At 34.7% G+C, this 16,540-nt stretch overlaps 1 protein-coding gene across 4 annotated transcripts; it reads left to right on the top strand.

Moving 5' to 3' along the window:
• The first annotated feature begins 156 nt into the window (after positions 1 to 156).
• LOC110877059 lies at positions 157 to 16,139 on the top strand. Of its 4 annotated transcripts, none has more exons than XM_022125216.2 (19): positions 158 to 359; positions 1,177 to 1,636; positions 2,111 to 2,202; positions 2,355 to 2,519; positions 2,943 to 3,336; positions 4,232 to 4,350; positions 4,434 to 4,506; positions 4,589 to 4,806; positions 4,889 to 4,933; positions 9,452 to 9,548; positions 11,238 to 11,429; positions 12,698 to 12,798; positions 12,893 to 12,974; positions 13,706 to 13,825; positions 13,948 to 14,079; positions 14,162 to 14,332; positions 15,416 to 15,475; positions 15,576 to 15,826; positions 15,930 to 16,139. In XM_022125216.2, the coding sequence occupies exons 1-18, from the start codon at positions 295 to 297 to the stop codon at positions 15,681 to 15,683; spliced, it is 2,694 nt and encodes an 897-aa protein (XP_021980908.1). In that variant the 5' UTR covers positions 158 to 294; the 3' UTR covers positions 15,684 to 15,826; positions 15,930 to 16,139. The 4 variants fall into 4 exon arrangements, with proteins under 4 accessions (XP_035837879.1, XP_021980908.1, XP_021980910.1 ...); XM_022125218.2 differs by having other exon boundaries at positions 1,213 to 1,636; XM_035981986.1 differs by lacking the exons at positions 12,698 to 12,798; positions 12,893 to 12,974 and having other exon boundaries at positions 157 to 359; positions 1,213 to 1,636.
• The last annotated feature ends 401 nt before the right edge of the window (positions 16,140 to 16,540 follow it).

Consider the following 16,540-nt stretch of genomic DNA (forward strand, 5'->3'; position numbering starts at 1 on the left):
GACTCGATAAAGCTCGGCTTGTTCGAGCTTTTAACCGAGCCGATAACGAGTAGCTCTCGAGCCTCCGGCTTGTTTAAACCCCTACACCTAATCATTGAATCCGAACTCAAATAATACCCGACCCGAGAATCCAGTTTTGTATTCTGATTCTATTCCTCATCCTCCTCACCTCCTTTAACACCACAAGCTTTCTTCTCACCGACGTGGCTCCTTCGCCGATCACTCCCTTTCCTTTATCCTGTTTCCGAACGCTTCACACCATTTCTCACCGGCAAACACACTTATATCCGATCAATGACCACTTCTCAACCGCACGCTCTGCCCTCTGTCTGCTGCTCCCGTTCTAATTCCCTATCAAAGTACGTAACAATCGATCTCTTCAGTTTCACAATATACGCATCTATTTAGCCCTAATTGCTTGTTGAGTTGTTTTCAGTTTCAATTCCGTTGATTAGCAGATAATTAAGCGGAAATTGTATGTAGATGTAGGTGTTTGATGTTGATAACATAAAGTGCTTACAATTGAAGTGTTGTGTTGATGATATGGTTAGTTACAGACTAGTAGCTTGCTGTAATTGCTTGTTGAGTTGTTACTCGGTTTCAGTTCCGTCGTTGATTAGCAAATGATTAAGTGGAGATTGTAGCGATTGAACTGTTTGTTCTGAATCGATTTCCTTCAATTGACTAATCTTAATTTCACACTTTGCACATCTATTTTGCTGTAATTGCTTGTTGAGATGTTGCTCAGTTTTAGTTCTGTTGATTAGCAGATTAGTAAGTGGATATTTAAGCAATTGAATTGTTTGTTCTGAATGATTTTGATGTAGGCGTTTGATGTTAGTTTAAGGTGGTTAATTGTGAATTGTTGATATCATTAGGCACACACTAGTAGTTGGATGATTGGATCATGGAAATGTTTAATATAGGTAGCATTTTGTTTGGTAAGGTTAGGAGGCCTTGCTAGCTATCTTTGGTCTTAATTCTATCGTTAGAACCTTTTATCAGGTGTTTTACTTAGGGAATTGATAGTGATATTAGATCCTTAGTGGAAGTGAGAAGAACATAATTGAATGTCAAACATAAGGCTTTTGAATCGTGATTATCTTTATTTAGTGTTGTGATATTATAAAGAAAAACCTTAACTTTCAGAATTCAAATATTTCATACGTAATGCAGATCGCTGAATCCATTGGTTTCGTTTAAACATTCCAGAACCTGCTTTTATCACAAGAGGGTTTATTCAAGGAAAAGCTTCTTGATAAATCTTTGTTTGTTAAAAAATGCGACTCCTGGTCCCAATTCCGCATCAGTAGATACTCAATTATCTTGTTTGACGTATTACAAGTCAAGAAGAACAAGACACATTTTGCCATTTGCTTCTGCTGATGACGGTGTAACAGTCAATGGTAGTTCTCAGATAAGTACTAGTGGGGATGTTGATAAACTGAGGGTCAAGCTCGATGAGTCTTTGCAAAATGAAGAATATAATAGTGCGCTTATACAATCATTGCATGATGCTGCACGGGTATATGAGCTGGCCATTAAAGAGCAGGTCTCTGCATCTAAGTTATCATGGTTCTCAACTGCCTGGCTTGGTATAGACCAAACGGCTTGGGTGAAGGCTTTATCTTATCAGGTTGGTTCCTAATGTTCTTGTGATAATTGCATAATTAAAAACGCGTATATACTTTTAATGTGTTTCAGTCTGCATATATTTATATTGGTCTTATGCTCTTATGGCACATCTCCTTTTCCCATATCATGTCAAACAGAATTGTTGTCGATGAAGTTCTGATTGTTGATTTTAAGCGTAGGTTTCATCTTGAACTAATAGAACATTAACAATGTATTCAAAGAAATTAAGTGTGTGCATATAGCTATAAATTCTGATTTTGAACACGACATATTACATATTAGGTATCAGTAGATCATCTATATATGTTTAATCCAGTTTCTGAATCCGAATGGGTCTTATATTGTTCTTTGTACTCTCTAGAAGATGTAGACGTTAAAATCATAAGACCACCTTTGTCTGTACTGATCAGTTATGATATTCCTCATGGGTTCTATCAACTTATGAACTAAAGCTAATAATTTGTAATAACTTCAGGCCTCAGTGTATTCATTACTATTAGCAGCATGTGAGATATCATCTCGTGGAGACAGAAGAGACCGAGACATCAATGTTTTTGTGCAAAGGAGGTAATGCATTATTAGTGACCCTTTTTTACTTCATTTTCAATCTGTCTGCATGAGGAAATAGAAGATACAAGCATTTTTACTGTGTTGCATAAGTATTTACCATAAGTATTTCCAAATCTAACTTACGTAATCCAACTATTACTTTTGTGTAGTCTGTCACGGCATTCTGCCCCCTTAGAAAGTGTAATCCGGGATGCACTATTAGACAAGCAGCCAGAACTTTATGACTGGTTTTGGTCCGAACAAGTGCCATCTGTGGTGTCCAGTTTTGTCAATTATTTTGAGAAAGATCAACGATTTGCTGCTGCTACTGGAGTGTAAGTAGTCACCTCATATATACAGTAAAATTTTCATTTTCACATTAGGGGTACCAAGATGTGCGGATTGGAAACAGCCTGAAATGGGTCAAAAAGGTTCGGCCGGGTTAGGTTGACCTGCAACAACTTTTTTGTCTTTCGTTTTTTGGGACTATTATATTAATAAGGTTAGGTGTTGAATATGATTACAGAAAAAATAAATTTTGTTACATTATTTTAATTTATTTAATAAACGATTCAGGAAGCTGTCTGCGATAAAAAAATACTTTGGGAAAATTTTGACTGTTTGACCCATTCTCTATTTAAATAAAATTTGGATTCGACCCGTTTTGGATAATAAATAATCAAATTAACCCAATCGCAAGCAAACGTATCGAAATACCCCCTTTGTTATACGTCATGCTAACGTGGTTCTTTCTCCAGGCTCAGAAAAGGCACATCCTTGAGTTCAGGGGATGCAAGTGATAGATCGTTGCTCCTGTTTGCCTTGAGTTGCATTGCTGCAATAACAAAACTGGGCCCTACAAAAGTAGCTTGCACACAGTTTTACTCTGTTCTTCCTGAGTTAACCGGTAGATTGATGAGCATGCTGGTTGAACTTGTTCCTATACGCTCAGCTTATAGTTCCATTAAAGAAATCGGTTTGCGCAGAGAATTTTTGGTCCACTTTGGACCTCGCGCTGCAGCATGCAGAGTGAAAGATGATCAAGGCACTGAAGAAGTTTTATTTTGGATTAGTCTTGTTCAAGAACAGTTACAACGGGCTATTGATAGAGAGAGAATATGGTCAAGATTGACAACCAGTGAAAGTATTGAGGTAAAATAAAAAACCCACGGTTTAGTATTGCTCCAGAACCGTAGAACCATCTAGAAGCAGTTCGTGCTATTAGTTATTGCGTTCTTTATCTCATAACTTGTAGTGGTTATTTTTATAATTGGTTTTTATAATTATTTTTATAATTGACAACCGGCCTTGTTCGTGTTCATTCATTAAGAAATGAACATGTTCATGAACGGTTCACGAATGCTTACCGAACGAGATTTCTTGTGCGTGTTCGTTCATTAAGGAAATGAACATGTTCTTGAACACTTACCGAACGTAAACGAACGCAAAACACATGTTCATGAACATAAATGAACACAAACAAATGTTATATATTCATTATAAAATAAAATCTACGTTTTTTCATAAGAAAGGTTATGAAGAATCTACCAGAAATAAATAAGTACTTAACACAACTATCCAAACATAGTTGACATAATCATCAAAGTTGAAATGGTCAAATGAGGGTGTTGGTGAAGGCGTATAGTATAACTATGGTTTCAATTTTAGAAAAAAACTAAAACCTGTAAATTAATAATATAACATAAAAAACCTTTAAATGAACGAACACAAATGATAATATACGAGCAAACATAAACGAACGAATGAACACGACCTCTTTTCATGTTCCGGTTCGTTTGTTTAACTTATTGAACAAAGCTTCTTCTTTGTGTTTGTTTATTTATTAAACGAACGAACATAAACAAACTTCCCGCCGAACGGTTCACGAACTGTTCGCTGAATGTTTGATTCGTTTACAACCCTAATTTTTTCTTTGAAAATTTGCAGGTTACTATTTTAAATATTATCCCTTTGTTTTAATCAGTTTTCAGCATGAATTTCATAATTAGTCGTGCTACGTAGTTTAAGTTGATTATTACGCCTGCAGGTTTTAGATAAAGATTTGACTATTTTTGGATTCTTCATTGCTTTGGGAAGAAGGACTCAGTCATATCTATCTGCAAATAACTTTGAGTCGGTACCTGAACCCATTGAAGGATTGATTAGGTAAAGTTTTCGGACAACAAATTAGAATTTCCATATTTTCGTAATGTGAATATACATATAATAATTATCTGAATTCAAAGCAGGTATCTTATTGGTGGCAGTGTGTTATACTATCCTCAGCTTTCATCAATAAGCTCTTATCAACTGTATGTGGAGGTTAGCATATTTGGATTAATATAATAATGTATCATGTATAAAGTTTAATTTGCAAAATTTTTAACTTGAAAACATGTTATAGGTTGTATGCGAAGAGTTGGACTGGCTTCCGTTCTACCCAGGAAACGTTGATACGCAAAAACGCTCGCATGACCATAAAAGTAAAAAAGGTCCTCCAAACGAGGAAGCTGTCCCTGTTGTTTTAGACGTCTGTTTACACTGGATTCAGAGCTTTATTAAATATAGTAAATGGCTTGAGAACCCTTCTAATGTAAAGGCTGCAAGATTCCTTTCTAGAGGGTATGCCATTTATTGTTTTGAAAATTTAAATTAAAATTGGGCACTTCATGAGATGATTTTTGTCGTATTTTTCTTATACCAGGCATAAGATCTTACAGGAGTCTATGGAAGAATTAGGCATACCCAAGTAAGTACAATGCCATGTATCCAATATCTGCTCTATAGAATTACAATTGTGGTAAATTTTAATGTAAAATGCCATTTTCGTCTCTGAGGTTTGGCCAGTTTTGCGACTTTTGTCTAAAGGTTGGTTATTCCGCATCTGGATCCAAAAGGTTTGAAATCTTGCCATTTTCATCCGGCTCGTTAACTCCATCCATTTTCTCTGTCAGGGGTATATCCGTCTTTTTTGTTAACTTAAAGGGCAATTCGGTCTTTTTCAGGGGTATTCGGTCTTTTTACATAAAGTGAAAAAGACTGAGTTGCTCTTTAAGTTAACAAAAAAGACGGAAATACCCTTGACTTAACGGAGAAAAATGGATGGAGTTAACAAGCTGGATGAAAATGGCAAGATTTCAAACCTATTGGATCCAGATTCGGAAAAACAAACCTTTGGACGAAAGTCACAAAACTGGCCAAACCTCAGGGACGAAAATGACATTTTAATTTAAATCATATCACCTGGTTATGCTACTAGGCTGGGGATCTATTTATGGAAACTTGATAAAAGACAAATATTATGTTTATCTTTCGTTAATGATTATAACACGTAAATATATAGACATATGAAACCAATTCTAATTGCAATCTAATTCCAGTTCTATCCTAATCTGAGATTATATTAAGTAATAATTTGGTCATCTCACCTTAAAAGTACTTATCTAGATTCTTTCTATATGCGTGACTAATGTATCTATGACTATAATGTTGATTATATCTTTAAACATGGGTTAAAAACATAGAACCCTAATCATGTTTATTCAATCATAATCTAAATATAGATACCAAATTAGAGATACTTACTTGTAGGGATGATTATCTTTGAGGATAAAGATGAAGCCATGATTCCCGTTATGGTACCTTGTGTTGATGAATCACACTAGAGAGAATTTTTTGTATTGGTGTTCTACAAGAGTTTTTGATCAGCACTTATCATCAATATATAAAGATCAATGAATAATGGTCATGAATAGTGATCCGTTATAAAAACTCTATGTATTCTCTATTAATGGTACCTAAAGGGAAATCATAATTGCCCCTTGAACTAATCAATATTTACAATTACTACCATCATTGTCGGAGACTAGTTATGTCATATTGGTAATGTTACCAAATGATCCGTAAGACCACATCAACGGGTTATTTCTAACATTCTCCCACTTGGCCGAGTGATCATTTGTGATAAGTATAACTAAGTTTGGCCAAGTTAAAACATTAATTAATGTTTCAAATTGAAATTGCAACAGAAAAATACAGTCATTGAGTTATTTTCAACTCAAGACCCTCATTAATCACGTTACAACCCCAAATCAAAACATACGTAAATTTAAGACCAAAATGACTGAAGTAAGCCCTTTAAAATTAATTTGTATAATTCTTGTCTATACGTCATTAGGTGCACATACGTATTTATAGACAAACAAATTTTATAATTAAGGAAAAATAATAACTAATCATTCATATGTACGATATGCTATTATGTAAGGCCTTTAGTAAAACCCGTCTTTATTATGAGCTCTTAAAAAGACTTTGGGTGTAGACCTTAGTTATCGGATCCGCAAGCATATCATGAATGTAAATGTATTCGATACAAGTATTTAGGTTCCTCTTCTTGTTCATAAACGAACAATAATTTTGTATCGAAGTTTAATGCAGCACCTCTCGAACTATTACTGCTCGAGGAAATAAGGTAGCTGACTTTTCACAGTAAGTCTTCAATATAGTATTTATATGGAGTTAACAAGTTTACGAGTCCATTGATAAATTTTCAACAACATTTAGTGACAACTGCGTTGTTAATTAACAACATATTATGTCATTATAATTTATGTTGTTGTTAACAGTTTCTTATGACTCATCCATGAGATAGATTTGTCTGCAGACATAAGGTTTACCCCAAATTGACTTTTAGTTTCTTTTGAATATTACAAAATCAAGGTAAGAATAATCAACCTCTTCTTATAGTCTCTCTCGTTTCTTAGAGATATTGTAAGATGCTTCACAATAATCTAGAGTGGTCTAATGTTCATCAATGTGAGCAATATCTAAACGCGTATAGATTTGAACCTTCGTAAGGCTTCTAACTAATGAAGCATAAGGAAGTAATCTCATTTATCATTTTATCCTTTAAAGGAAAGCAATAATGTTTGTTACACATGTAAGAGCCTGCTTTAGAGTAAAGCTTATGGGACCAAACTAATGTCCCGTTGGGTCAATCTCTGTATATTTTGATATCTCTAACGTAAGTGGTATCTCCGAGATTCATTATATCAAAATATGTGTGAGAAATTATTCGAATTGTGTAACATATACTTATCAAAAGAATGCGATCACTATAAGGACAAGTTTATATTAGTTGGGACAAGTTTACATTAGTTGCTCCCACTCATCTTGAGGTAGGTACATAAATACACTTAACTCTTGATGAAAAGAATTGCATTAATATTTCATCATATTTTGATGCTTGCTTCTTCAACCTATACATGGAAGTTATTGACATACAAAGTAAGTGTTCTTGACCTTCAGTTTAGAACTTTCAGGCTGTTTTATGAACATTTAAGTCTTTGTTTAAGGAAAGTTGTTTTAATGTTCATTATAATGTAGCTCTAAATGATTATAAGCCACTAGAACAACAATGATCCTCAAAAAACTTTTTGTTAGAAAAGTAAGATGATTCTTTGATAACTACTTCTCTTATGAGCATAACCTTTAACAATCAATCATGCTTTTAGTGTCTTAACATTTGCATTTGGATTTAGGTAATTCAACCAAATCCCAAACGTTATTTTGACACATAAAATCAAATTTGCTAATAACAATTTTTTTTATTCCATTTAGAAAATTGATTGATGCTAATGGCTTAATTAGAAAAGGTAGGATCAGTAAACTTTCTAATATCCATTTCAACTTCAGTTAGGGAGGATACATAATCATCAAAGTTAGTAGACTTTAAACCTAGATGACCTCCTTAGTTGATTATTAGGTTTTATAAAGTGTTTTATGGATTAACTTTTGCCTAAATTGCTATCACTTTCATAATTCTAAGCGTGTAAGAGTTGGTGCAGTATGGTGTGCAAGAGGTGTAATCGGAGTAAAATTTAATAGGTCTCTTCCCCCCGCCTCTTGCACTTCTGGCAAGTCCTGATAAGGACTTTTACTGCTCCCACTGACTTAGAAATCTTTAATAATTTAGCATGCATATGGTCAACATTAGAAGACCAATAAATTCTAATAGAGAAACAAATTAATGAAGTTACTCATTGTAGTTTCTCTGTTTGAGGATTACAATTTTGGCAAGAAATCTGAGTGTGCCCACGTTTAAGCAACAATGAAACTTTTGTTAGAGTAGCAGTATGATAGCAACAAGCTTAAAACTGGATCGATAAATACCCGACAATAACGAATCACAACAACGGTTCTCACGAGATACAGCCACACCACTCGTAAGCCTCGCCGAGCAGAATTAACTAACCCTGACCCTCGATACAGTCACACCACGAGAACGAAGATTAGTCGTCCAAGATCACCTTCTAAAACCTGCCAAATTCTAGAATAGCAATGGAACAAAATTACCCTCTGACTGCAGAGAATAAAATTTAGAAAAGAACTCAAAAACTGCCTTTCATTTCCCAGTTTTCCAGTACATAATTGCGAAAGAAAGAAACTGACCAAACACTACCTCCCACGTTTCCTACTCTTTTGGAATAATAAACAACTGTTTTTTGACAACTTCAAAATAAAAGAAAATAAACTGGAACATTAATAAAATTAAAATAACAACTAAATGTTGTGGAGTAAACGTGGGGAATTCAACTGGTGCATGCAACTAAGTGTTTGGGTATTCTAGCTGGGCCAAGTTGATCCTTTTCTGACTTGGGTTCGGGCTCAGTAGACTTGGGCTTGAGTGTGCTGGGCTGTGGGTCACGACCCTATCATCCCCTCCGTCTTCGAAAAAGTTTGACCTCAAACTTGGAATTGGTTCTTCAAGATCGTAGTACGGTTGAAGATCGGCTACATTAAAAGTTGCTGAAACATCTGTACCGCCCGGCAGATCAATTGTATAAGCATTGTCATTCACCTTAGCAAGTACTTTGAATGGGCCGTCAGATCGAGGACTCAACTTAGAACGGCGTTTAGACGGAATAATGGTCATGAGTAGTGATCCGTTATAAAAACTCTATGTATTCTCTATTAATGGTACCTAAAGGGAAATCATAATTGCCCCTTGAACTAATCAATATTTACAATTACTACCATCAAGTAGTTGTCGGAGACTAGTTATGTCATATTGGTAATGTTACCAAATGATCCGTAAGGCCACATCAACGGGTTATTTCTAACATATAAAACAACCTAACAATGAAAACTCTAATTACTTGTAAAATGAACTGCAATGCTATCTTATAAATATAGAAGACATTTTACGTTGAGTTGTTTTCTCTACTTTAAAGACCCATTATTTACAAGATATGAAATGTTAACACAGGAAGCTGATGATTGAAAGCAGTACTACAAATGATTTTGAGCTTACTCGTACAGGTGGTTATGATCCGTTAAAGAGAGAACTAGATTCTTTTGACAAGGTATCTTCATATTCACGAAATCAAGTTAAAATATTTCTTTTTATAATATCCTTTGGCGACAGTGTGATTAATTATTGTTTTTTATCGCAATTTTGATATTTTGAACCTTGGAAATGTAAGATGATCTTAGTATATGGGCCCCATTATTACATGTCTACACAATATAACCAACACAAAGTAGATGACACTGATTTAGGATCCAAGTATCCAACCAGTTACCAAGACAGCTCTCTCAAGTTTTATGAGCAAGAAGGATTAATATTCTTATAATCTTATATATATATATACTGAGGGTCAAGTTATTCTACAAAGGCTTCTAATTGTAAGAAGTGTAAGAAGGATTTATAGAGTGACAAATGTCCAATAAGCTAAAACTAAACCCATTACATCACCACCAAAAACCTAAACACCCACCCCCACCCCACCCCACCCCACCACCACCCAAAAACCTAAACACCCCCCCCCCCACACCCCCAAAAAACCTAAAAAAACTAAACACCCACCTCCACCACCACCCAAAAACCTAAACCCCCACCCCCTCGGCAAAAAAAAACATTTTTTTTTTTTGGGGTGGGTGATGGGGGGGGGGGGTTTAGGTTTTTGGTGGTGGTGGATGTTTAAGTTTTTTTTTTTTTTTTTTTTTTGTAGTGGGGTTTTTTAGGTTATTGGACACTTGTCACTCTATAAATCCTTCTTACACTTCTTACAATTAGGATCCTTTGTATTTGATCCTAATCCTATATACTGATACTCATACACATGCACGCACGCACAAAACCTATAGAGAACGTGCATAAGCACTTGTACGTAGTGCTGGCTATTAATAGTGGGAGAGGGAAAGAGGGCCAGTTAGGAGGTTACATTATTGCCTTACGTATCACATTTAGAGAGTTGCGACAACCACATAAACAATAAAATAACACAAACTAGATACATAAGGCATTCGAGTTCCACCCCTGCATTTGAATTATGTGGCCTAGAATGGTTTTACGATCCTTATATATAAGTTCTCATATATGTGTGTGTGTGTGTGTAGGGAACTGATAACATAGAAAGGATTTTTATCGTGAGACATCAAATTCAAAAAATCATTTTTATATTTTATTTTTTATATAAAACACAGAGTCGCACAAAAATATTATTTTTTTAAAGTTTTTGTGTAACAATTTTTTCATAAATGATGCACAATGGCAAAAAAAAAAAAAAAAGATGAAATTGTGCATCAGATATAAAACTCATATTTTATTTCAATTTTTGTATTATTTTTTTAGAAAGTCAAGGCCACTGAAGAATCATAGAATGGTGGGGATTGGAAAAAGATAATAAAAAGATATTTTTTTGATCCTAACTAGCTAAGTATAGACACACACACAGATACTTTTATATGATATATGTGTGTGTGGAAGCTATTGTTGACTTATTCTCGTGTGTTGCTCCCCTTTATCTTTTAAATCTAAGATTCAGTACTAAAAAATATAACAGCAATTTCTAGGAGTTCTTTAGGTCAGTCATCAGTGACATCTACTTTGTTTTTTATTTTTGTTTTGCTCCTGATCTCTGGCTTCTTAATTCCATTTTACATGCTGTTTGGCAAAATAAAGTCATGATTTTTTGGTATTAAGTTTTAGTCTTGTGGAAATGGAAAATACTGTATGTTGTTGTGATGACATTTGAATTGCAATTTTTTAGGCACTGGAGAGTGTTGATGAAGCCGTTGTAAGGCTTGAGGAATTACTTCAAGAGTTACACGTATCCAGCTCCAGTTCTGGAAAAGAGCATTTAAAAGCTGCTTGTTCTGACCTTGAGAAAATAAGAAAGCTTAAAAAAGAGGCTGAATTTCTCGAGGCATCTTTTAGAGCCAAGGCCGATTGCCTTCAGCAGGTATATACATACAATCATGCATATATATGTATATATACATACATACATATATACATGCATGTATACACATATATACAAATACATACACACACATATAGAGAAAGTGTAAAATACAATTGACCTTAACGTACTAGTGTACGCGATGAGTATTCCGCATGTTATATTTTTCCGAGTTTGCTAAGCCGCATGTTATATAGTGTCCGGGTTTGTGAAGTAGTGTCCGGGTTTGTGAAGTAGAGGAAATCCGCATGTTATATTTTCCCATTTTGTGAATCCGCATGTTATAGGCTGTCCGGGTTTAGTGAATCCGCATGTTATAGTGTCCGGGTTTTAGTGAATCCGCATGTTATAGGCTGTCCGGGTTTATGAAGCCGCATGATATAGGTTGTCCGGGTTTGTGAAGCCGCATGTTATATTTTTACAGCGTACGTATCGTACGTTAAGGCCAATTGTACAATAACCGGCCTCCACACACATATATATAGGGTTAGGATCATGTGAGATTCACTAGGGTAATTGAGAACAATTATGGACCACACATTGTTCCTAAGCAAAAATGCAAAAAATCCAATTTTTTTTGGAAAAAAGCGCAGCTTTCTGTCTTGTTTTTTTGGATATATACACGTGTATATTGTCAATCTTTAACTATACATGTATATATACGTGTTTAAAGTTGAAACATAAGTATTGTACATCTGTGTTTGATAATGTGCATTTATGTACAAATGCGTATAAATGATTGTACATATATGTATATAAAGGAAGATTATGGTTCTAAACATGTTTTTTCTAGTGTACATATGTTCTAAAGTTGAAAAATAAGTACCGTACATATGTGTTTCATAATGTACACATATGTATACATCCAAAAAAACTCTTAAAAACATGCGTTTAGAATTGTTCTCACGGTTCTCAATTAGCATGTGTTTCTCTTAGGATCCCTACCCTATATATATTACAAATAACAAAAATACCTTTGTAATAATGTTGCCTTGTAGTGCAGAACAACACTAGGAACAATGACAATTCACATGTTTACACAGCTTTGTCAAAATTTAATATCTGCATAGTTGGCTCGACTTACTGAAAATATCTATACCTGCTATTGATTAATCGAATGTTCCAAAATTTGCAAGTTACTGATTGTTGAAATAAATGTACAAAATGTATTAGAAGATTTACGTTAGTTAAATATGAGGGAGGCCAAATGGGATAGTTTTCAACCATTTATGCAAAGTATATCTGTAATTGACTTGTTTGTACCTTAGGGAGACGATGATGGTCTTTCAGAGTCTTCTGTTAGGAACAAGAGACAATCTGTTGGCAAGAAAAGTGATAGTTCTAATATAGACATGGATATATCCAGCAGGTATTGTCGTTAAGAGCACTTAGCATAAGATTATTTTTCGTACTTTTTCTTTTTTAAATTTGATTTGTTTTTTCTTCTTTCTTATGCTCTATAGTAAACCTAATGGCTTATGGAGCTTTTTGGTCCGTCGTCCAAGCCCAACTCCTGACCTCCAATCAGAAATTGTCTACCAAAGTGTATGCCTCAAAATTACATATCTGATGGTCCATCTTTATTGTTTTTGCATAAATTACCAACATACTTTTTAATTTGTCCTGTTTTTCTGATTGTACTTTTTTTGTGTATATCCGAGTCTTGGGTTCTATTTTGGTCATTCTGTAATAAAAAAAGTCGGTTTTAAAGGATAAAAACTTCTATATAAAAGTGTTCAGTTGTCATTTTGTAATCAGAAAAGTTGGTTTTGAAAGATAAAAACTTCTATATTGAAGTGTTCAGTTGTCATTTTGTAATAAAAAAGTTTGGTTTTAAGAGATTAAAACTTCTATATAAAAGTGTTCAATTTATTATGTATAATTTATTTATATAAAATTGTTAAGATAATGAGTTACAAAATGACCCAAACCGGACACAAAACCATCTTTTAATGACTTGGATGCACAAAAAGGGACAGTGACTAAAACTCGACAATGACTAAAACGGTAAAATTGAAAAAGTACGTTGGTATTATATGCCTATATGTTCTCTGAAATACCTGTTAGAATTGCTTGTTCTATATGCTTTAGGTCTTGTTTATTATTTGCTGGTAAAATGCGTTCAACATGTACTTAAATGGATATATATCCAAATGTTAATCTTTTTTCTTTCTCATATTATTCTTTCCAAACTTAGTTTTAGGTGAGTAATTGAGTTTGTATGTAACGCCCAATATGTTTTAAGCCGCAAATTATAACTGATCATATTTATGCAGGAGGATGATACGGGTGTATTGGAATCAGATGAAATCCAGCGATTTGAATTATTAAGAAATGAGCTGATTGAACTTGAAAGGCGAGTTGAAAGAAGCGCCAAGCGCTCCGAGAGCGAAGAGGTTGTCTCGTAAATTAGAACTGTTTTATCAGCTATGTTTTTTCTAATATATCAATGTTTTTTTCTCCCTCTGTTTTAAATCTAATCTTCATAATTGTATACTTCCCTATATTTGGTGCATAGGAGGATAATATCAAAACGGCTGAAAATTCTGCAAATTATTCTAAAGCTGCTGAAGGGGTTCAATTGGTTAAGGTGCAGGAGAAAGAAGATATTATTGGAAGGTCCATAAGTAAATTTAAAGGAACTACCACGGTAAATACTTCTTCCCCACAGTAAATATCTTTGGTTAACCCTCGAAATGCTTGGTGGCTGATGATATTGTATCTATAAGCAGGATGTGTTGCAGGGTACTCAACTTCTAGCAATAGATGTTGCAGCAGCTACAGGGTTGCTTAGACGGGCCATTATAGGGGACGAATTGACCGACAAAGAAAAGCAAGCTCTAAGAAGAACCTTAACTGATCTGGCATCAGTTATTCCTATCGGCTTTCTCATGCTGCTCCCTGTGAGTTTCACTATCCTTCTTAGAGGTGCTGAGGTGTCAGTTGTGACCCACGTATGAATTGGTCGATTGTGTTTTATCTCTAGCGGGTCATTATAGAATGAGTTGAAACCTATAACACATCCTGAATTTATCTTGTTCTTAGAGTTATAAGGTTATTGGAATTTAATTATCATATTTGACCCGTTAACTAGTTAAAAGAAAGTATAAAATTTGGAGTTCTAACTTCTATGTTTTCTGTGTTATCTACCAACTTATAATAAAACCGAGTAAAGTGCCATTTTTGTCCCTGAGGTTTGGCCAGTTTTGCGACTTTCGTCCAAAGGTTTGTTTTTCCGCATCTGGATCCAAAAGGTTTGAAATCTTGTCATTTTCATCGGGCTCGTTAACTCCATCCATTATTCTTTGTTAAGTCAAGGGTATTTTCGTCTTTTTTGTTAACTTAGAGGGCAATTTAGTCTTTCGAATACTTGTACATTATGCTAAATGCTTGTACATAAAGTGAAAAAGACCGAATTCCCCTTTAAGTTAACAAAAAAGACGTAAATACCCCTGACTTAACGGAGAAATTTGGATGGAGTTAACGAGCCAGATGAAAATGGCAAGATTTCAAACCTTTTGGATCCAGATGCGGAAAAACAAACCTTTGAACGAAAGTCGCAAAACTGGCCAAACCTCAGGGACGAAGTTAATATGAAGACAAATTTCATAATGTTAAGCAGCCATTATAATTTTACATGTTCTCTAGATCGATAAAATGTTTTTTTTCAATAAAAATATTTCTCAGCCCGTTTACTTACAATTGGATTGGTTGAAGTTATTATTGTTATATGTTCAGTTTTTAATTTAATGTGCAACTGTCAAATAGATAAAATCAAAAGAATTAGGCAAACAGCTTTAAATTGCTTTATTCAAAAATAAATTTGTAATTAAATAAAATGTTGCCCAAAAGTGTTTTGGGCAATTGGGCGACTCGGCTGAGCCCATTACAACTAGTATTAAAAGATTACATGTTTCAACTTTCAACCCAACGCTTTTTGACCAACGTTTTCTGATATTGACCTGACCTCTTAACATGTGATGTAGGTCACTGCAGTCGGTCATGCAGCAATGTTGGCCGCTATTCAAAGATACGTCCCGTCACTGGTGATTGCTTCATATCTGGGCCTGAATTCCCTTTTGTTTTTTCTTACATTAAAAAGATAATTCTTTTTTATATATTTACGATCTCATTTGTTTTTTGAAGATACCATCCACATATGGACCCGAAAGACTGGACCTTTTAAGGCAGCTTGAAAAGGTCAAAGAAATGGAGACCACCGAACCGAACCCCCCAGAGTCAGCTACTGATTGAACACACCCTGAAGAAATTTCTATGAATACAGCCTAAAGAAACATTTTACCGATCACACTACTGATTATATTCAACTATGGAAAAATTCATCAAGAACCTCATTTTTCATCTTGACCCGGATTTCTGAATCCGTTGGATATTAGGTGAGCATAAACTTCATTTGTAAATTTAGAGGTTTATTTATATTTAATGGGTCTGTTTGCTATGTGATTTCCGTTTATTATAGTTTTTATTTTTGTTTTGCAGTTTGGATACATGGTTCAGTTTTTGGGTTCTGTTTCTGGTGCTGCAACTAACTTACACCAACTACAACAGTGTTATGTACATGTTTTCATATACGAAATGGTGACTTGTAATGTATGGTTAATAGCTCAAGAAAATATTTATTGGCGTAGTTTCATGTGTTGTACTTTGTGCCGTGGAAGGCAGTCCGCTATTCAACTGGCCAATGAAGTATTTGAATGTGCGGGTTGGAATGTTGAACCCGAACACGACCCAAATGCTTGCTCGTCATAGTATGTCGTGTTTTGGGTCGACTCGTTTAATGTACATTTGCGAATGAGTAATACTTAGTGACTTGGTAACAATTTAAATAACCAATCACTCTGGTTCACAAGAAACTTTTTTTTAATCGGTTTACTTTTAATTGTTTTTGCTTCCTTATATAGTTGTATCTAATTCCTAGGTAGGGGCGGACCTACCCTTTGGCCAGGGTGGGTGGGCGGCCGCACCCCTTGAAAGAAAATTTAGTGTATATTTTAGGCAAAAAAAAAACCTGACCGCACCCCTTGAAGATATGGTTGAACACCTCATCCGCACTCCAGCAAATAATTTCTGGGTCCGCCACTGTTCGTAAG

This window comes from Helianthus annuus, chromosome 13 (assembly GCF_002127325.2).
Source record: "Helianthus annuus cultivar XRQ/B chromosome 13, HanXRQr2.0-SUNRISE, whole genome shotgun sequence".
Taxonomy (NCBI): Eukaryota; Viridiplantae; Streptophyta; class Magnoliopsida; order Asterales; family Asteraceae; genus Helianthus; species Helianthus annuus.